Here is a 20,683-nt window from a genome sequence, read left to right as displayed (position 1 = left end):
GCGGCAGAGAAGAAGAAGGGAGGGAAAAGCCTGGTGGACCCAGGTGGGTGGCCCTCCAGTCCACCCAGTTAAGGGACTGCCCTGCCTTCTTCCCCTCCCCCTTCACCTGGCTTTTAAGGGGCCGAGCCCAGATCTCTGCTTCTTAAAGAGAAGCAGCTGCCGCAGCAGCTGCACTAGACTCTCTGGAAGGAGTGCACAGGGCAAAAACTCTGACCATGACCTGGGACAGACTGCCCACGCAGCCGCTGTTGATGCTGCTAATGCTGTTGTTCGCTGCGGGCTCCGAGTCTGCCTTAGCGGGGTGCCCCAGCTGCGGGCCTGGGGTGCAGGAGGAAGACGCGGGGTCGCCTGCAGACGGCTGTGCAGAGGCCGGAGGCTGTTTCAGGAGAGAGGGGCAACCGTGCGGGGTCTACATCCCTAAGTGCGCCCCAGGACTGCAGTGCCAACCCCGAGAGAACGAAGAGACACCTTTGCGGGCGCTGCTGATCGGCCAGGGCCGCTGTCAACGCGCCAGAGGGCCGTCGGGTGAGTCCATGCCCTGTCCCGCCTCCCACTCGCCTACCTGAGGTAGAAGCTAGTCTCTCCTGGTAGAAATCTGGACAGATGCAAGTGGATAGCCTTTTCTAGCCTCTGGGACCCGCCCATTGGTTCCTCCTGGGCCTTGAGTGAAGCAGAAACATCAGGGGACAGCTAAGGAAGAGAGATGACTGCTGCTCTCCCTTTCCCTATTTATTTTCTCCTGAGGAAAAGGGACGTAATGTAGGAGGATGGAGGGTTTGAGTTTTAGTTTTCCTCAGGGTCAGCGCCATCGCTCTTGAGACCCACGCTGGAGACAGGACCTAAATTCCTTATGGAGGAGGAGGAAAGGGAACCCCAGACTCTAGTTCCACACACTAAGAAATGTCTCCTGTTCCTCTTTCAGTACCACTGTGAAGTGGGCGCTGGGGGCAGTGGACACTGTGGGCAGTGGGCACTGGGGCGCGGGCATGGGGCAGTGGGCACCAGGTTCAATGGGCACCAGGAGCAGCGGGCACCGAGGGCTGCGGGCAGACCCGGGAGGGCTGAAAAAGTGGGAAGAAAAGGAATCTGCCAAAACAGACTTATGATTTAAACCTGGTAGGAATTGTATGCCCTCCTGCCCCACCCTACTCCAGGGATGAACACAGAAGGCTGAATCATTGGGTGGGTGGGACCAGAGTGAGTCAGCACCCCAAAGATGGGGGTGGGGAGCAACTTGAGATGGAAGATAGCAAGTTCCTGGTTTTTCCATAGAAAGGGATGAGAAATTAATTTGGATCACTTGGCAGTGCAGGCTTGTCATTCCAGCGCTTAGGCGTGGAGGCGGGAAGGTCAGCTCAGCATCATCTTTGGCTATAAAATCTCAGGCCTGCCGACACACACACACACACACACACACACACACACACACAGGCATGCACGAGCATATACACACACATACACACGCATGTATGCATGCACACACACACATGCACACATGAACATACACTCGAGAACCCACATGCATGCATGCATACATGCACGCACATACACACATGCATGCACACACCCACACACAGGCACACATACACACAGGACCATGCACGCACACAAGCACACTGGAGAGGCTGAAGCCTCAGTTTCTAGTGTCAGAGCCTAGGATTCTAGGGTTCCTCTGAGAAGGTGTGTTTTGGCTGGAGAAGGCAGTTTGAGGCATCATTGCAGTTGGGCACTAAATGCAGGGTGTGAGGGACAAGGTCTGAGGAGGATGTGGTACCCAGACAACATCATTGACACTGCGGAGGGAGTGGAGTAAAAACATACGTTGCATCATCCCATCCTTTTCCTAGCCCTGGCTTTCTTGCATCCTGAGCTCTTCCCAGGACCCCCAGAAGCTCTCCAGAGCCAGGTGCACCCTGGAAGTTGGAAACCTCTCATTTCCTGCCCCCTCTGCAGTCTTCAATGCATCCTGGCTAAGGGTTAAATCCAAGTGTTCCTGGACCACTAGGGTTGAGCAAGTAACAATAACTCAGGCCTGGGAAGGGTGGACTGACTCACTGAGGGGTCACAACAAGGCCAAACATTCCACTGGGTCCTCTTCCCACATAACCTCTCTCTCTCTCTCTCTCTCTCTCTCTCTCTCTCTCTCTCTCTCTCTCTCTCTCTCTCTCTCTCCCCCCACTGTTCTTTGCCCATCTTCCTGGCCTGGTGTGCCCTCTTCTGGCCTCTAGTGGAATAGGCAGGTCTTTTCAAAGGAAGTGTGAATGCTGGAAATAACCAACAGTACTTTGTACTCATGGGATTTTTGGCGGGAAGCGAGTGAGACAGGGTTTCTCCGCGTAGCCCTGGCTAGCTTGGAACTCACTCTGTAGACCAGGCTGGCTTTAAGCTTACATATTTGCCTGTCCCTGAGTGCTGGGATTAAAGGCATACGCCACCACCGCCCAGCCAGGTTTTTATTTTTATTTCACATGTGGGTGTTTTGCCTGCATGTATGTCTGTACGTATATGTCTGTGTACCACGTGGTTGCCAGAAATGGGGTTGAATTCCCAGTAACTAGAGTCACAAACAGCTGCTGTGAGACACCATAGGGTGCTGAGGAATAGAACTCTGGTCTCCGGGAAGAGTAGCCAGTGCTCTTAACTACTGAGCCATCTCTTAGGCTCCTGTTGAATAGACTAGACTGGCCATGAGCCTGTGGCAATCCTGTTACCGAGGCCTCCCAAGTGCTGGAATTATACACTACCACACCCATCGGTACAGTTTGTTAGACGAAGAAACTGCAGCTGGGATAAGGGAGGATAGGAGAAACTGAGTCCTTCAGTCCCTCTCACTTTAACCGGTAGAAGTGGACCCAGGCTCCTGTGCTGCTGGTGTCTGCTCTGACTGATCTTTGATTTCCCCTCCTGTTCTTCCTGTAACCACAGAAGAGACTACCAAGGAGAGCAAGCCCCATGGAGGCGCCTCCCGCCCACGTGACAGAGACCGGCAAAAGAATCCACGGACCTCGGCCGCCCCTATAAGGCCCAGTCCTGTTCAAGATAGTGAAATGGTGCGTGAAGGGCTGGCAGGGAAACAGAGGGCTGGAGATTCCCACTGGAAACCTTTCCGTGGACTCAAGGAAGTCTGCGGGCAGGCTCCTAGAATCCTGAGTACCGCCCCCATCCGCCCCTGTCCGTCTCCAGGGCCCCTGCCGCAGACACTTGGATTCAGTACTGCAGCAGCTCCAGACTGAGGTCTTCAGAGGCGGAGCAAATGGGCTCTATGTGCCAAACTGTGACCTCAGAGGTTTCTACCGCAAGCAGCAGGTGAGGAGAAGCTGCCTCTCCTCGGTGCAAGCCCCCTGCCCGGGAGGGAGGGAGAGAGGGAGGGAAGGAAAGAGAGGGGGAGGGACAGAGGGAGGGAAGGAAAGAGAGGGGAGGGGGGAGGGGGGAGGGAGGGAGGGAACTTGAGGCAAAGCTACAGAAAGAGTGCTGGCTCTTCTGAAGTATGATAGGAGAATAGGAATGAGTTCCCACCTCCAAAAACAACAGCCAGGTGGTGAAGACAGAGGCAAGTGGTTCTCTGTGAGTTCAAGACCAGCCTGGTCTACATAGTGAATTTCAGGACAGCCTGGGCTACACAAAGAAACCCTGTCTCGAGCGAGAAACCAAAGCCAACCAAACAGACAGCAACCAAAAAAGGGACACACACACACACACACACACACACACACACACACACACACTTTCTTCCAATTTTAAGACCCATGTAGACATGAAAAGCATCGGGAAGATTGTAAGTTCAAGTCCTGTCTGACCTACAAGTGAAGGGCTGGTAGGGAGACAGAGGGCTGAAGATTTCCACTGGAGACATTTCCATGGACTTGAGGCAGGCTCCTAGAATTCTGCATGAGTTCAAGTCCAGCCTGGGACACTTCATGAACCTCTTGTGTCCAAAAACGAGAGAAGAAAAAAAAAAGTAAAATGAAAAGAAGTTTAGGGCTGGAGAGATGGCTCAGTGGTTAAGAGCACTGGCTGCTCTTCCTGAGGTCCTGAGTTCAATTCCCAGCAACCACATGGTGGCTCACAACCATCTGTAATGGGATCCGATGCCCTCTTCTGGTGTGTGTGAAGACAGCTACAGTGTGCTCACATATAATAAATAAATAAATCTTTAAAAAAGAAAAGAAGTCTATAGCTCATTTAGTAAAGCTCTCCTTAGCAGTGCCCTGGGCTCGATCTCTAGTATGATTTGAAAGAAAAACCAAGGCCAACTATTGCAGTGGAAGACTTGAAGTTGCTCTAGGATAAGACCTTGCAGTGGACTCAAATGAGCCCTGGGGATCATCTGGAGGCAGCTGAGCACCAGCTGGCAAAGTCCTTTCTGCATTTCCTGACTCGTCCTGTGAACACGTTTCTAACATGAGGGATGTTGGGCTTTTGACTGAAACTGCATTTTTTTTTTTCTTTTTTTCGGAGCTGGGGACTGAACCCAGGGCCTTGCGCTTGCTAGGCTAGCGCTCTGAAACTGCATTTTGAAAGCTAATGTTCTGGCCTAGCAAAGTGGGCCCTACTTAGTAGGTAAAGCCACTAAGAGCTCTCAGATGTTTCTCCTGCTCAAAGCCTGGACCTCACCCTGACCTGCACCTCTCTCCCCAGTGTCGTTCCTCGCAGGGGAATCGCCGTGGTCCCTGCTGGTGTGTGGATCCGATGGGCCAGCCTTTGCCAGTGTCTCCAGATGGCCAGGGAAGCTCTCAGTGCTCTGCCAGGAGCAGCGGGTGAAACCTGGTGGGAGCCTCCAGGACCCTGGCAGGAGCACGGGGCTGTCATTTGAGCTCTATGTGAAGTGATGATAACTCTGTGCCCCGAGATGAGACCCACCTTCAAGCCCCACCCCATTGTCCCTGTCACCCCTGGGCCTTTACACAGCAAGTTAGAAAGATTGTTGTTGGCTTGTGTACTAATAAAGCTGCCTTGGGGGGATCTAGGGCTTGCGTCTCTGTGTCTCTCTTACTCATAGCGTTTCTACTTTTCCCTTCCCTGTGGAGCACACCTAGTGCCTTCCATTATCCTTGGAATGCAGTAGATGGTTACAGGCACAGGCAGCAAGCCCTCTAGCCTCTCCCGGATACCCACCCGAGCTCCCTTATGGGATTGACTGAGATCCTGGCCTCTGTCTGAGATCATGGTGATTACAACCTTGCTTCTATCACTGACCTTTGGACTGATGCAGGAGGAGGATTAATGGTTAATCCCCAGAGGGAATTTGCCAAAGTGGAACTCCCAAAGCACTCACCTGCCCTACTGCCTACCAGAAAGGAAGGAGTGTGATCAGGCTCTATATGGTGTATCCAGACTACCTTATTAGCGCTGGCAATCGCCTGATGAGGTAGGGAAATTTTGCCCCCCCCCCACCTTTCTTTTCCACCAGAAGAAGCTTAAAGAGTTTGGTCCACTCTCCTGAAGTTACATAGGTAGGGAATGCCAACCTGTGGCACTATTCACTGTTGTTGAATAAGTGCATGTCTGGCCTTTCTGCTTATGTGGTAACCCGAGGTGCAGGGAGGAGCTGACACTGAGGGGCCTCAACATCATACACATCACAGGTATAGCCCCTGACAAAATATTGTTGAACGTGTCACTATAGGCTTCATCGTGTGCCCTCAGAAAGCTACAAGATACCTACAAGGTATCTGAAGATGTTTTTGGTTCCTCCCTGACCTTCAGTCTCTGTAGAGAGAGCCAGGAGGAGCCAAGCTATGTGATAAGCCTCGGGGAGGCAAAGTCCCCCTCAAGACCTGATGCACGGATCCACTCCTGAAAGCGAAATAGAAGCTGACCATAGTGGGTGAGGATAGAGGGGCTGTGACATGCACCGACCGGCCAGAGCCAGGATATGAGGAACGTTGCCTGTAGATAACCTATCTGACACGCGGCGGGCTCCGCTCCGGAAAGGACTTTACTCTCTGGAGTTGTCTCTGAGTGGGACACACGAGCTCCATAGGTAGGTTGAGAGAGGAAGGAAGGAAGGAAGGAAGGAAGGAAGGAAGGAAGGAAGGAAGGAAGGAAGGAAGGAAGGAAGGAAGGAAGGAAGGAGACAGACAACAGCTGTGTGCTGTCCCGCTCCACACGGGCACCATGGAGCCAAAGGCGCCCCAGCTGCGGAGGAGAGAAAGGCTGGGAGAGGAGCAGGAGAACGGAGCCTGTGGAGAAGGTGAGCCGTCCTCCCATCCCCCACGCTCCGGACACTCAGGCAAGCCTGAGGTGGGAGAGTATGTCTGAGGAGAGCTTGCTGCTTGGCCACTTCCTTTCCTCAGAGAAGGCAGTTTCTGCTCTTTCCCACACGACTCGGACCGGCAGTGGAGGGAAGGGAATGTTCAGAGGGTGGCCTTGCCTTCATTAGGGGTGAATGAAGTACCTCCCTGTTTTGGGTTCCCTGTTTCAAGCCATTTCATCAGGTTCATTCTCACTAAAGGTCACGCTCACTGCGCATGTCACTTTCCCCGGTTAGTGGCTCTACACACGGTTCTAAATATTGACTGGGAACCGAGGCTGTGGGCACACAGAACGCCTAACTCCTCCTCCCTCTTGAGTCCCCTTTGATTCTTCCTCCTAGGGAACACAAGGACGCACAGAGCCCCAGACCTGGTACAATGGACCCGACATATGGAGGTGAGGGGTCACAGAGGTCATAAAGGACTGGTCAGAACCGGAGATGTAGCTCAACTGGTAGAGTGCCAGTCTCACTCACATGAAGACTGGGCCTGATCTGCAGCACCACGGAAACCTGGTGTGATGGCGTACAACTGCAATCCTAGCACTTGGGAAGTAGAGAGAGAAGGATCAGAAGTTTGAGGTCATTCTTGGCTACACAATAACTTCCAAACCAGACTGGGCTACAGAAGACCCTGAGAAATAAAAAGCAACCAAGGTGGTGGTGGCCTATGCCTTTGATCCCAGCACTCAAGGAGGCAGAGGCAGGTGGATCTCTGAGTTCGAGGTCAGGCTGGTCTACAGAGCAAGTTCCAGGATAGTCAGGGCTACACAGAGAAACCCTGTCTCTGTGGGAAAAGAAGGAAAGGGAAGGAAGGGAAGGGAAGGAAGGGAAGAGAAGGGAAGGGAAGGGAGGGAGGGGAGGAGGGAGGGAGGGGGGGGGAGGGAGGGAGGGAAGGGAAGGGAAGGAAGGGAAGGAAGGGAAGGGAAGGAAGGAAGGGAAGGAAAAGGAAATAAAAAAGATAGGCAGGTTCTATGGTAACAGGAGGCAAATGGAAGGACAGGCTAGATGATAAAAAGATGCCTTTTTAGGGGTTGGGGATTTAGCTCAGCGGTAGGCGCTTGCCTAGTAAGCGCAAGGCCCTGGGTTGGTCCTCAGCTCCGGAAAAACAAAAAAAAAAAAAAAAAAAAGATGCCTTTTGGGGTTGGGGATTTAGCTCAGTGGTAGAGCGCTTGCCTAGCAAGCTCAAGGCCCTGGGTTCAGTCCTCAGCTCCGGAAAAAAAAAAAAAAAAAAGATGCCTTTTCTGCCCAGGCATATTGCATATGACACACTGCTTTAATCCTAGCACTCAGCAGGCAGAAGCAGGAGAATCTCTGAATTTAACGACAGCCTGGTCTGTATAGAGAATTCCAGGCCAGCAGCCAAGTCACATAATGAGACCGTATCCCACTCAAAAAAGTTTTCAACTACATTGTTAGAATTAAGGTTAGTGAAGGGTGATATGAAACCTAAATCACCAGTTATTAACTTTTTCAACATTCCTTAATGATTATCAAAGATAAGACATTTCTTTTAAAATTATTGTCTAAGATTTATTTACTTAGATTTTATTTATTTTATATATATGAGTACACTGTCGCTGTCTTCAGACACACCAGAAGAGGGCATCAGATCCCATCACAGATGGTTATGAGCCACCATGTGGTTGCTGGGAATTGAATTCAGGGACTCTGGAAGAGCAGTCAATGTTCTCAACTACTGAGCCATCTCTCCAGCCCTATTATTATTATTATTATTATTAGTAGTAGTAGTAGTAGTAATAATAATAGTAGTAATAGTAGTAGTAGTAGTACTAGGTGTGGGTGTCTGTGTCTGTGCATATGTCTGTGTGTACATCTGTGTATCTCTCTGTGTGTATCTCTGTGTGGGTGTTTGTGTATCTGTGTGTGTGTGTCTGTCTGTCTGTCTGTGTGTCTGTGTGACTTTTAGTTTTTTTTTTTTTTTTTTCGGAGCTGGGGACTGAACCCAGGGCCTTGCTTCTAAACAGCGCTCTACCACTGAGCTAAATCCCAACCCCTGTGTGACTTTTTAGAAGTCAGCTCTTGGGGTTTGGGATTTAGCTCAGTGGTAGAGTACTTGCCTAGCGCAAGGCCCTGGGTTGGGTCCCCAGCTCTGGAAAAAAAAAAAAAAAAGTCAGCTCTCTCCTCTCTCTGGAAGGAGAGAGTTCAGGATCAAAATCAAGTCACAAGGGCTGCACAGTAAATTCTTTTACCTACTGGGCTATCTGAGCAGCTGCAGTTTTTGTATAAATATTTTAAAACCCTCACTTAAATTGTCTGGCAACATTGGATAATGCCAGCCTAGATTCCTTCCCCCATCTGCAGATTTAAGATAAATAATCTGTTAGGTTTGTTTACGATTATGAGTTAAAAAGAATTGTGCTAGTTGGGCAGTGGTTGGCACATGTCTTTAAGCCCAGAGACTGGGGCTGGAGAGATGGTTAAGAGCACTGACTGCTGTTCCAGAGGTCCTGAGTTCAAATCCCAGCAACCACGTGGTGGCTTACAACCATCTGTAATGGGATCTGATGCCCTCTTCTGGTGTGTCTGAAGACAGCGACAGTGTATGTAATAAATAAATAAACAAATAAATAAATAATTTTTTAAAAAAATAACCCAGGGCTTGGGAGGCAGGGGCAGGTGAATCTCTGTGAATTTGAGGAACAGAGTGAGTTTCAGGATATGGCTACACAGAGAAACCCTGTCTCTAAAAAACAAAAACAAAAGCAAAAGGTTTTTCAGGCAAGAACCATAGTCAGCTGGCGAGATCTTCCCATTCGTTAGTGAGGTCACAGTTCGGAGGTCAGTGACTGAGGACTGGAGGTCATCTGTTTAAAAGCCCCACTCCTGCTGTCCCTGAGCTGGCCTCCTGAGGCTGGAACCACGGGTGTTTGCTTCTGCTGTGGTTCTTTATTCCCATTGCTGCCCCAGGAAGGAGACAGAAGTTGGGGAGGCTCCCAGGCCATGCTTACCTCCTCCTGCTCCCAGTTCTTAACTTGCGGGGGTTCAGAGCGAAGAAAGGACCGGCTGGTGGGAGGGACAGTGGGCTCTAGCCTGGCTTTGTCCCATAGGCTGTGAAGACACAGTGTCTGGAGCAAGCACAGAGAGAGTTGGCAGAGCTGATGGATCGGGCCATATGGGAAGCTGTGCAAGCCTACCCCAAACAAGACAGACCTCTTCCTTCTACCGCCTCAGATTCTACAAGGAAGTGAGTCAGGGTCCCAAGACAGGTGCTCCTCTCACCGAACGCCTGACCCTTTGTCAGCCTTGGCATAACCCTGACTTCAGCCTCCTTTCCTCTCTCCTGATCACCCTGTCTCTCTAAACATACACAGGCACATGCAAACACAAACATGCACACATGCACACATGCACACATATGTACACATGCATGCTCATGCACACATGCACACACAGGCAGAAACACAAACAAATGCATGCACACACAAATGTATGCACACACACACATGCATGCACTTGTACATATGTACTCACATGCACGCATACACTTGTGTACACACACATATGAATATACACACATGCACACACACATTCAGAAACACACACAAGTACACATGCCCATGCATACATGCACACACACACATACACATGCATGCACATGCATGCACATGCATGCATGATGCATGCCACACTTGCACACACACATGCATGCACATGCGTATCCACACTTGCACAACGCATGCAGTTGCTCATGTACATGTGCGCATACACACACACACACACACACACACACACACACACACACACTCCTCCATCTTCCAGACCTCACTCAGCAGTCAACTTGGCTGTCTTTACTGCTTCTTATTTCCTTCCTTCCACACAACACTGCCCTCCAGTCCCTTTTCTTCCTCTGGCCCCTGGTTCTGAAAACTGTCTCAATCTAGGACCCAAGAGTTACACCCTGGGAAACGGAAAGTTTTCATCACCCGCAAGTCACTGCTCGAGTAAGTTGGGGGTGAGGACAAAGGCTGAAGAGAAAGGCTTTGCCTAGGGGTCCCACAGATGCACAGTACTCATGCATGGACTTTGGTGGTCTACTGGGAGGGTCTGGAGAGGGCTCTGCCTTGGCATTGTTGGGGAAAACAAATAGGAGAAGCTCGAGCCATGAGCTTGCCCTGAGCTCCTCTGCAGGCCTCTGAAGATCCTTCCTCCCTGACCCTCGGGCTCCTTCCTTCCAGCGAGCTAATGGAGGTGCAACATTTCCGAACCATCTACCACATGTTCATAGCAGGCCTCTGTGTCTTGATCATCAGTACCCTGGCCATCGACTTCATTGATGAGGGCAGGTAGGTCCCTCCTGAATCAGTGACCTGATCAGATATCCTGGCCTATTCTCCACGCCTGCCTTCGGCCTTCCCTTAACCACTGAGCCACCTCTCCAGCCCCATGACCTAGAACTTTTGTTCCTCTGCCTCTGTCTCCTCCCAAGTAACTAAGGTTACAGGTATGAGCCCCCAGGTCTGACTTGTTTATTTGTTACTGTTATTTTGTTTTGAAACAGGGTTTCTTAGTGTAGCCCTTGCCATGCTGAAACCCACTCTACAGACCAGGCTGGTCTCAAACTCATAGAGATATGACTGCCTCTGCCTCCTGAGTGCTGGGATTAAAGGCGTGGGCCACCACCGCCAGGCAGGCCTGGTGGTGTTTTTTGTTTGCTTAATAGTTTGAGTTTGCCCTAGAACGTTTCCTGTGCATTCACATGCCTATGTCCATAAGGACCAACAAGATGGGGTTGGAGGTGTTTATAAGTGAGACACTATATCTGATTTTGTAACCAAGTCTTGTCTTGCTTGATTTTAGTGACTACAGAAGCTGGACTACCAGCTTTAGTTCACATGATCCATTATTAACAGCTATTGAGGTGGTTTCTATTTGTGTGAGACAGACTCTCATAGCCCAGGATGGATCTGAAGTCCATACGTGATTAAGGATGACTTTGAACTTCTTGTCCTCTTGCGCCTCCTTCTCAAGTGCTGGGATTTCAGGCACACACTGGAGATTGACCTTAGAAGCTTCATGCACCCTAGGCAAGCTCTCTACCAACTAATTAATATCCTCAACCACCTGTTTGCATTTTTCATGTACATGAGTGCTCTATCTGCGTGTACACTTTTGTGTCAGAAGAGAACATCAGATCCCATTACAAATGGCTGTGAGCCACCATGTGGGTAGCTGGGATTTGAACTCAGGACCTCTGGAAGAGCGGTCAGTGCTCCTAACCACTGAGCCACCTCTCCAGTCCCCATTTTTCATCTTTATAAGCCATATATTCTTGTTTTAATTTTTAAATTTAGTTTTATATGTAGGGATGTTTTCCCTTCATGTCTCTGCATCACTTGTGTCGGTGCCCAAAGAGGCCAGAAGAGGGGATTCATTGCACGCCCTGGAACTAGAGTTACAGATGATTGTGAACCAGCATGTGAGTGCTGTGCCAAGAGTTGAGCTTGGAAGAGTCAATGCTCTTAACCACTGGTCTATCTCTCCAGTCCCAAGCAGCACATTCTTATAAAAAGTTCCTTTTTTTTTTTTTTTTTTCCTTTTTTGAGGCAAGGCCTTCCTATGTCCCAGCTCGTCTAGTGTAACTGCTTGGTCTTTTCTATGTCCCACCCCAGTTCCTGAATAATGACGTGGAGGCTTATTTATTTGTGGATTAATGTCTGGGCCTTAAGCTAGGCTTGCTCCCCAACCAGCCCGTAACCGGATCAACCTGTGTATACTATTCTATGTCTGCCGTCGTTTACACAGTGCACAGCAGATTACTCCTACAGTTTAGGGCTTCCATCCTCCTGCTTCAGCCTCTGACGTAGCTGAGATTTCAAGCAAGTTCTAATACCCTCCACCCAGGCATGCAAAACACTGAGCATAGAGCAGTCCGTGAGCCTGGGCCTACAGCTATAGACACACTGGGGGGACCAAATTAATAATAATAAAAGAAAAAATAAAAGCTCACCTCAACTCTCCACACCCTAATGCTTACAGTATTGAGACCTGCAACACTGACACCGACCTGGGGCTCCAAGGTCATCTATGCTATGATCTATCCCATGATCTGAGGCAAAGACCAGCACTGGAAGTCCGGTCGGCACCAGGGCTAACCTGAACACTTTAAGAACACAGCTGGGCTGGAGAGGTGGCTCGGTGGTTAAGAGCACTGACTGCTCTTCCAGAGGTCCTGAGTTCAAATCCTGGCAACCACAAGGTGGCTCACAACCATCTGTAATGGGATCTTATGCCCTCTTCCGGTGTGTCTGAAGACAGCGACAGTGTACTCATATAAATAAAGTAAATCTTTAAAAAAAAAAAGAGGCGGAGACATATTTAAAAAGAAAGAAAGAAAGAAAGGAAGAAAGAGAGAAAGAAAGAAACACAGCTTTTCAAGAACCCTCTGCTGGTTCAGCATCTGTGAATCAGCAGAGTGCCTGCTTAGTATCAGGGAAACCCTGGGTCTGACCCCAGCAGTGCACGAATAAGGTTAAGGTGACCTATGTGTGAAATCCTGGTACTAATGAGGTAGAGGCAAGAAGATTAGAAGTTCAAGGTCATTCTCAACTACATCATGGCCAGTCTGGGATACATGAATACATGAGAATTGTCTAGGAAAACAAAAAAAAAAAAACAAAAACAGAACACAACCACCTCCGTTTACAGTCTTCCTTTCCACCCGCCTAGGTTGATGCTGGAGTTTGATCTACTCCTCTTCAGCTTTGGACAGCTGCCCTTGGCGCTGATGACGTGGGTTCCCATGTTCCTGTCCACGCTGCTCCTGCCCTACCAGACCTTGCGGCTGTGGGCCAGGCCACGCTCAGGGGCCGCCTGGACGCTGGGGGCCAGCCTGGGCTGTGTTCTGCTGGCTGCCCATGCCGCGGTGCTCTGCGTCCTGCCGGTGCACGTGTCAGTGAAGCACGAACTCCCACCGGCCTCGCGCTGTGTGCTTGTCTTTGAGCAGGTAAGGCCCCCGGGGACTCTGGGACGGGACAACCGGCATGGATACAAGGCCGTTCTGGCTGGGTTTGGTTGCTAGGTAACACTGTGACTCTGGCGGCGGTGGGATGAAGACTGCCCTGTCTCTCTTTACCCTTCGTCCCAGCGCTGTCTGTGTTAAGCTACAAAGTCATGACAAAAAAATAGAAAATGTGGGCTGGAGAGATGGCACTGGCTGCTCTTTCAGAGGTCTTGAGTTCAATTCCCAGCAACCACATGGTTGCTCACAACCATCTGTAATGGGATCCAATGCCCTCTTCTGGTGTGTCTAAAGTCAGCAACAGTGTACTCATATACATAAAATAAATACATCTAAAAAACAAACAAACAGAAACCGCGGGCTTCTGCCAGGCAGGTCTTGAACTGGCTTGACTCCCAGTGGTAAATCTGAGTACAGAGAGGTTATTTTCTAGAGCCACATAGCAACTTGGTCTCCCTTCCACCTCAGGTCAGATTCCTGATGAAAAGCTACTCCTTCCTGAGAGAGACTGTGCCTGGGATCTTTTGTGTCAGAGGAGGTGAGGTGTCCCACGGGTCCACTGTGACCTGGATCCTCTTGGCCGCTGGGGAAGCCACAGATACAAAGCTCTACCCTGGAGAGACGGTTGTCCAGCAGACACAGAGCTGACCTTTAGCTGAGCTGAGTGAGCATTCTCAGGCCCACATCTGAGAGAACCACTGTTACCCAGACCTCCCGGTGCTATCCAGGTCCCGATCTGGAAAGACAGGGGTGACAGAGAATGGGCGGGGGCCGCCCAGGAAGTTCTGGCCACAGCCAGTCTACAAAGCCCATCTAGAATGTGAGCGAGTTCAGCCGCACGGAATGCACACCCTGGATCCCTGCCCAGTCCACCTCCCCGAGCTACTGCAGGTTTGCCCTCCCTATCCTGACCCACCCTTTTCATTCCTGCCCAGGGAAGGGCATCTGCACCCCGAGTTTCTCCAGCTATCTCTACTTCCTCTTCTGCCCTACACTCATCTACAGAGAGACATACCCCAGGTGAGACCCTGCCCATCTCCCCAAACGCCCCAGCCTAGTAAGGGTGGTGCCCTTCTCCTGCAGGCACCGGCCACTTGTTCCGAAGGAAGTAACAGGGAAACGGCTTGTGCCTTCCTTTGCCCTGGACATTCCCATGATCCATTCTCAATTGATCAACCCAGTTCTGTCCTCCATGCCCCAGACATCGCGTATGGTTGGACACCTCCAATGACACTCAAACTGAACACCCACTTATTGTGTTTGCTCTGGGAAACCTGAAGTGTTCTAGGACCACCCCCATGACCCCAGGGAATCCATTCCGGCCTGAGCAATGGAGGGAGCTTCAGAGAAAGGGCTAAAAGACCTGAACAAGGAATGACAGAGAAAAGGGTGATAATCATGTTTTCCTATCACTGCTGCAGGACACCCAGCATCAGGTGGAATTATGTGGCCAAGAACTTTGCCCAGGTCAGAAGACAGGGTGGAAGATGTCCAGCTGTGACTCGAGGTGGCTTAGAGGTGGGGGAGGCTGGGGAGGAGGCAGTGGCCCTGCCAAAGACATGTGTCCTCCTCTGTCTGCAGGCTCTGGGCTGTTTGCTCTATGCCTGCTTCATCCTGGGCCGCCTCTGTGTCCCTGTCTTTGCCAACATGAGCCGGGAACCCTTCAGCACCCGGGCTCTGCTGCTGTCCATCCTGCACGCCACGGGGCCAGGTAAGCAGGTCATCATGGTGGCAAAAGGCTGTGCCCCACCCCGGGGGAGGCTTGTCAGGGAAAGCTTCACCCTTCTGAGTCCCTAACACCGGCCTCTCCAGTCCGTTACCGCCTTCTTCCTGTAGCCTGGTAACATGGCTCCGCCCACTCACGGTCTCCTTCTCTGGCTTGGGAAGTCTCTCCTGCAAATCGACCCAGCCACGACCCTGCTTCCAAAGGCTTGCCTTCCTTCCTTCTTTCTCTCTTCCTTCCCGGTCCCTTCCTTCTGCACTGGGGAGTAAACCTAAGGCCTCATCACGGCAGACAAATGCTAACCCCAGCCCCTATTCATTTCTTTCTTTTAAAAAAAAAGGAGGGGGTTGGGGATTTAGCTCAGTGGTAGAGCGCTTGCCTAGCAAGCGCAAGGCCCTGGGTTCGGTCCCCAGCTCCGAAAAAAAGAAAAAAAACTTTTTAAAAAGATTTGTTTATTTTATGTATATGAGCACAATGTCTCTGACACGCCAGAGGGGCATCCTGTTACAGATGGTTGTGAGCCACCATGCAGGAATTGAACTCAGGACCCCTGGAAGAGCAGGCGGGTGCCGTTTAACCACTGAGCCTTCATTCCCGCCCCCTCACTTTTTACTTTGAGAAAGGTCTCACTCGCTAAAGTTTCTCAAATGGGACTTGGACTCTCAATTGTTTTGTTCGTTTTTTGGGCTGTTTGTTTGTTTTTGTTTGCTTGTTTTGTTTTTGTTTTTGTTTCTTTTGAGAAAGAGTCCCTCTGTGTGACTTTGGCTCTCCTGGAACTCACTCTATAGGGCAGACTGGCTTCCAGACTGGAGATCCTCCGGCCTCAGCCTCCCGGATGTTGATAATTATTTATGTTGACATTTTGTTTGTTTTTGAGACATCTCTACCTTAAACTGAATCCTCCTGTCTCATTATCCCATGCAGCTAGGGTGGTGGGCTTGGAATGCCCTTTCCCCACTTGGAATGCAGCCTTGCTGGAGGGCATCCGCTCTGCTCTCTGGGCAGCTCCGCCCCCTTTCCATTTTCTAACTTTTATTTTATCGTACATACTTATTTTTACTCCTTTGAGATTGTGCCTTGCTGTGTCGCTCAGGCTACCCTGAGCCTACTTGGCCTCCACGGTCATTGGGAGCCACAGTTTCAGTGATCTCACCCTTGTTCTGTATTACACCTCTGGGACGTCCCCTGTTGTCATCTCGGTAGTTCCACTATCCCCGACCTCGATCCATATACAGGTTTCAGCGTGTGTGCGTCTGTCTTAATGTGATGAACTTCCAAGGGCCAGGGGCAGTGTGAATCTGTATTTCTGATTTTCAGGCATAGAGCAGGGTCAAGCACGCCAGCAAATGTGCCGGTTAAGGAACGCATGAACGGTGAATGAATGCTTGCTCTGTGTCGGGTCCCTGATTGCTGAGCAAAGGCTCTAGAGAGCCTGATCAGGGCTGCGGGGGTTGCACCTCTTGTCCCACCCGCCCGCTAGGCATCTTCATGCTGCTCCTCATCTTCTTCGCCTTCCTGCACTGCTGGCTCAACGCCTTCGCCGAGATGCTGCGGTTTGGAGACAGAATGTTCTACCGGGTGCGGCCTGGACCGGGGCTAGCTGAGAGCTGCAGTTGGGGAGGTTGACCAAGGCCCCGGGGGCGGGGAGGGGGTGTGAGGGGGATGGTTGGGAGGGAGTTGGCTGCGGTGGGTGCCACCTTGCAGGGCTGTTCATCTCCAGCCACGAGTAATGTGGGCCTCAGGGTGTAAGGGTGGTGCCAGTCCTTCACCTCTAAGTGGTAGGGCTTCTGTGTGGATGGTGCCACTTCTGAGTGGATAGGCAAGAGGGCAGGGCCCAGGCTGGGAGAGGGAGTTGAGAGTGTTGGCTGCCTCAGTTTGCCCAAGAGCCAGACCTTCTAAAGGATACAGGTAGGGGTGGGTGTGGGGAGCGGCAGCCAGCGCCTCAGATCTCGCGTCCATCCCTCCCCAAATCCACAATCCCCACAGGACTGGTGGAACTCTACTTCCTTCTCCAACTATTACCGCACCTGGAACGTGGTGGTCCATGACTGGCTGTACAGCTACGTGTATCAAGATGGGCTGTGGGTATGAGCTGTGCACACTCCTCAGTTCTCACACTCCCAACGAGGGTCCTTTCTCCTCCTCTTGTTCTGCCCCACTCAAGTTCAGATCCAAGGGCAGATGTCTGGGGCTTGCTGGCCAGCCAGCCTGGCCTTGAGGGTGAGTTCCAGACATATGAGACTCTCAGAAAACAGCAGAAGGTGCTTAAGTAGCACGACATTGTCTGCTGGAGTGCGCACTCAAGGACAGGTGCACACGAAATATAAGACTGGGGGGGGGGCAGGTATGGTAGCTCAAGCCTTTGAGTACTCAGAAAGGCAGAGGAGGAGGATCTCTATGAGCTCAAGACCAGCCTGGAGCTCTAGGATAGCCTGGACTACATGGAGAGACTGTCTCAAAAATACAAACGATGGTGATGATGATAATGATGATGGGGACATAGTAGCAGAGCACTTCATAAGGCCTTGGTCTCTGACACTGTCAAAATACAAAAACAGTAAAATCACACGGCTAAGGACCAAGAGGTTAGGACAAGGCTCTTAAATGACATTAGTGAGGACCCTTCTGAGCCCAAATTCCCACACCCTTCCTGTTGAATCCTGCTCCTTCCTGACTTCACGAAGGAGACGCTCTGTGAAGGTGCCATGGGAGACATGTGCATTCTCTTTCCTATCCACCAGCTCTTAGGAAGGCAGGGTCGAGGGGCAGCCATGCTGGGAGTGTTCCTAGTGTCTGCCCTGGTACATGAGTACATCTTCTGCTTCGTCCTGGGGTTCTTCTACCCGGTCATGCTGATCCTCTTCCTTGTGGTTGGAGGTGAGTGAGTGTAGCCTCTGTGGCCCTAGGTGGGAGGCAGCCGGTGGGAGGGGGCCTGGCTGCTCCTGAGATGCTAAAGAGGGCCAGAGGGACAGGCATGCATGCAGGTGGGGGTGGCCTTGGAAGGCAATAGGCGCCTCCTGAAAGACCTGGGGGGAAAGTTTCTGGTCACAGAGAAGCATTTGATCAGGGAATGTGGAAGGAACAGGAAAAGTTGGGGGAACCAGAAATAACAATTCAGGAATTGAGGGGTAAACTGAGCAATACAGATTTCTCCCAGTTCCTGAGACCTTCGGGGAGTTTCTGCAGCTGGGATCAAGGTCTTGTCTGGGGAGGGAGGGTTTCCTTTGTGGCAAATCCCTTCCCAGACCCTGGTATGGGAGGCAAAAGGAGACGAGGCACTGGAATGACAACCTGCCTCCCGTCTAGGTCTGCTGAACTTCACCATGAACGACAGGCACACAGGTCCAGCCTGGAACGTCCTGATGTGGACCTTTCTCTTCCTGGGTCAGGGCATCCAGGTCAGCCTATACTGCCAGGAGTGGTACGCTCGGCGACACTGTCCCTTGCCCCAGGTAAGACTACAGCCTCTCCTGGTTCCCCTGGCAAGACAGGGCACCCAGCAGTCAGCCCTGTTGGGCTCTGATTCGTTCAATAGTTATGGTCGGGGACAGGGTATGGCTGGGGGAGGGGACTCGTGTTTTAGATTCATAATGTGTGTCACCAAGAGTGACCTCACTAATAATCTACCCTTCCCTGACACAGCCAACATTTTGGGAGCTGGTGACACCTCGCTCCTGGTCCTGCCACCCCTAGAAGTCAAGGCTTCACGCTGCACAGATGATGGCATCAAGCTCTTCTCTACCAGCAAAGCCCAGAGCCAGAGCTCCTCACGACCTCACTTGGAGTCAGGGACCGTCCAGCGGGGTCACAGGGACTCAAGCACACACCTCTGTGGGCAGCTGGCCACACGCTCAGTACAGTTTGATTCGAGCACCACCCTCTGTGGACTGTGCACAGGTCACCTTCTGATCCTTGGCTCTCCAGGTGTGGGGAGACTCAGAGGAACAGGGGCCATCAAAGTTGGACACCACTGGTTCTGTTTCTCCCAATGCAACAATAAAATCTTAAGTCTCCCTTTTAATTCACTGACGATTTGTTGAAAACCCGACTTTGTTATTGTTTTGTGTGTGTGTGTGTGTTTAAGTTTGACTTTTGGGTTTGTGGGGGTTTTGCTTTATTTCACTTTTTTTCGGGTTTGTTTTTTTGTTTGTTAATTTAGCTCTAGGACTGGCCTAAAATTTACTATGTCAACAAGTTGGCTGCAGGGGTTGGGGATTTAGCTCAGTGGTAGAGCGCTTGCCTAGCAAGCGCAAGGCCCTGGGTTTGGTCCTCAGCTCCGGAAAAAAAGAAAAAAAAAACAGGTTGGCTGCAAACTCACAGAGATCCCCCCTGTCTCTGCCTTTCAAGTTTTAGGATCAAAGGTGTATACCATCACCCCTTTGAAAATGCATTTTGTGAGCAAGTGACCTTATAAACAATACATGACAAACAGCCTCATGTGTCTATAATGAGTACACACACACATGCACACACAATTGAGTATGTATATATATATATGTGTGTGTGTATGTATATATGTGTATACATATACATATATACACATATATGTGTGTGTGTATGTATATATATATCTGTTTTGTTGTATACTTCCCAAAGGGTATTTTCTACCAAAAAGAGGTAAATCATTTTTCCAGGAGGGGCCGGAGAGAGGTGTCTCTGGTTAAAAGTTCGCACTATTCTTGCAGAGGATCTGAGTTCAGTTCCCCGCAGCCTTATCCAGAGGCTCATAACCTATGCTTGCAGATACCTGACGCCCTCTTATGGCCTCTGCGAGGAGATGCACTCCAGTGTACAAGTGACGCAGAGGCAGGCAGACCTCTGAGTGCCAGCCCAGCCTGGTCTACAGAGTGAGTTCCAGGTCAGCCAGGGCTACACAGAGAACCCTGGTTCAAAAACAAAACAAAACAGAAATAAACAAAAACAAAAATGGAAGGTAAGTAGAGTGGTCTACTCCTATAATTCTAAGGCGAGAGGGTTGAAGGTTCAGGTCCAGCCAGGGTCAGAGAGCAGGGTCCTGTCTCAGCAAGATGGCGTGCTGGAATCACTCCGAGTCAAGGGCTGGTAAGTCGGCATGCTCTCACCTCACTGTGCTCAGCTTCCTGACTGGACACCTGTACCAGCTGCTTCAGGCCGCTTTATCTGACTTCCTCGCCATCATGGGCTGTACCTTGCTCTGTGGGCCAGAAACAAAGCCTTCCTTGCTTAGGTCGATTCATCAGAGAATTTTACGCAGCAACAGGAAAAGAAAAAAGCAACTTCACATATCCTTAAATATTTTGTTTATTTCGACTTTTCTTTTCTTTTCTTCTTTATTTCTATTCACATGCACTGGTATTTTGACTGGATGCGTGTGCTGAATCCACTAGAGCTGGAGTTACAGACAGCTGTGAGCTACCACGTGGGTGCTGAGAATCCAACCTGGGTCCTCTGGAAAAGCAGTCAGTGTTCCTAAGTGCTGAGCCATCTCTCCAGCCGCCGCCCCGCCGCCGCCTCCTCCTCCTCCTCCTCCTCCTCCTCCTCCTCCTCCTCCTCCTCCTCCTCCTCCCCTCCTCCCCTCCTCCTCTTCTTCAATGCACAGTGTGTGTGTGTGCGTGTGCGTGTGTGTGTGTGTGTGTGTGTGTGTGTGAGACCAGGTGTACCTGTGTAGGTCGGAGGGCAACTTGTGTAAGTCTGCTGTCTCTTTCCACCATGTAGTTTCCCAAGGAACTGAATTTAGATGTCACAT

At 50.8% G+C, this 20,683-nt stretch overlaps 2 protein-coding genes across 2 annotated transcripts; both read left to right on the top strand.

Annotated features, from left to right (window-relative positions):
• On the top strand, window positions 1–4,972 carry Igfbp6 (insulin like growth factor binding protein 6). Its single transcript, XM_032890932.1, has 4 exons — window positions 1–525; window positions 2,926–3,050; window positions 3,184–3,306; window positions 4,639–4,972. The coding sequence occupies exons 1-4, from the start codon at window positions 216–218 to the stop codon at window positions 4,759–4,761; spliced, it is 681 nt and encodes a 226-aa protein (XP_032746823.1). The 5' UTR covers window positions 1–215; the 3' UTR covers window positions 4,762–4,972.
• An 842-nt stretch (window positions 4,973–5,814) lies between these two features.
• On the top strand, window positions 5,815–18,985 carry Soat2 (sterol O-acyltransferase 2). Its single transcript, XM_032890931.1, has 15 exons — window positions 5,815–6,193; window positions 6,596–6,651; window positions 9,325–9,461; window positions 10,159–10,218; window positions 10,453–10,560; window positions 12,944–13,220; window positions 13,704–13,773; window positions 14,171–14,255; window positions 14,657–14,702; window positions 14,817–14,946; window positions 16,439–16,536; window positions 16,945–17,043; window positions 17,700–17,835; window positions 18,265–18,410; window positions 18,601–18,985. Exons 1-15 carry the CDS (start codon window positions 6,118–6,120, stop codon window positions 18,649–18,651), a joined length of 1,575 nt encoding a protein of 524 aa, XP_032746822.1. The 5' UTR covers window positions 5,815–6,117; the 3' UTR covers window positions 18,652–18,985.
• Window positions 18,986–20,683: the final 1,698 nt, after the last annotated feature.

Source organism: Rattus rattus, chromosome 1 (genome assembly GCF_011064425.1).
Source record: "Rattus rattus isolate New Zealand chromosome 1, Rrattus_CSIRO_v1, whole genome shotgun sequence".
Classification (NCBI taxonomy): domain Eukaryota; kingdom Metazoa; phylum Chordata; class Mammalia; order Rodentia; family Muridae; genus Rattus; species Rattus rattus.
Note: the sequence above shows the minus strand (reverse complement) of the source record. Positions and strands in the feature narration are given on the sequence as shown.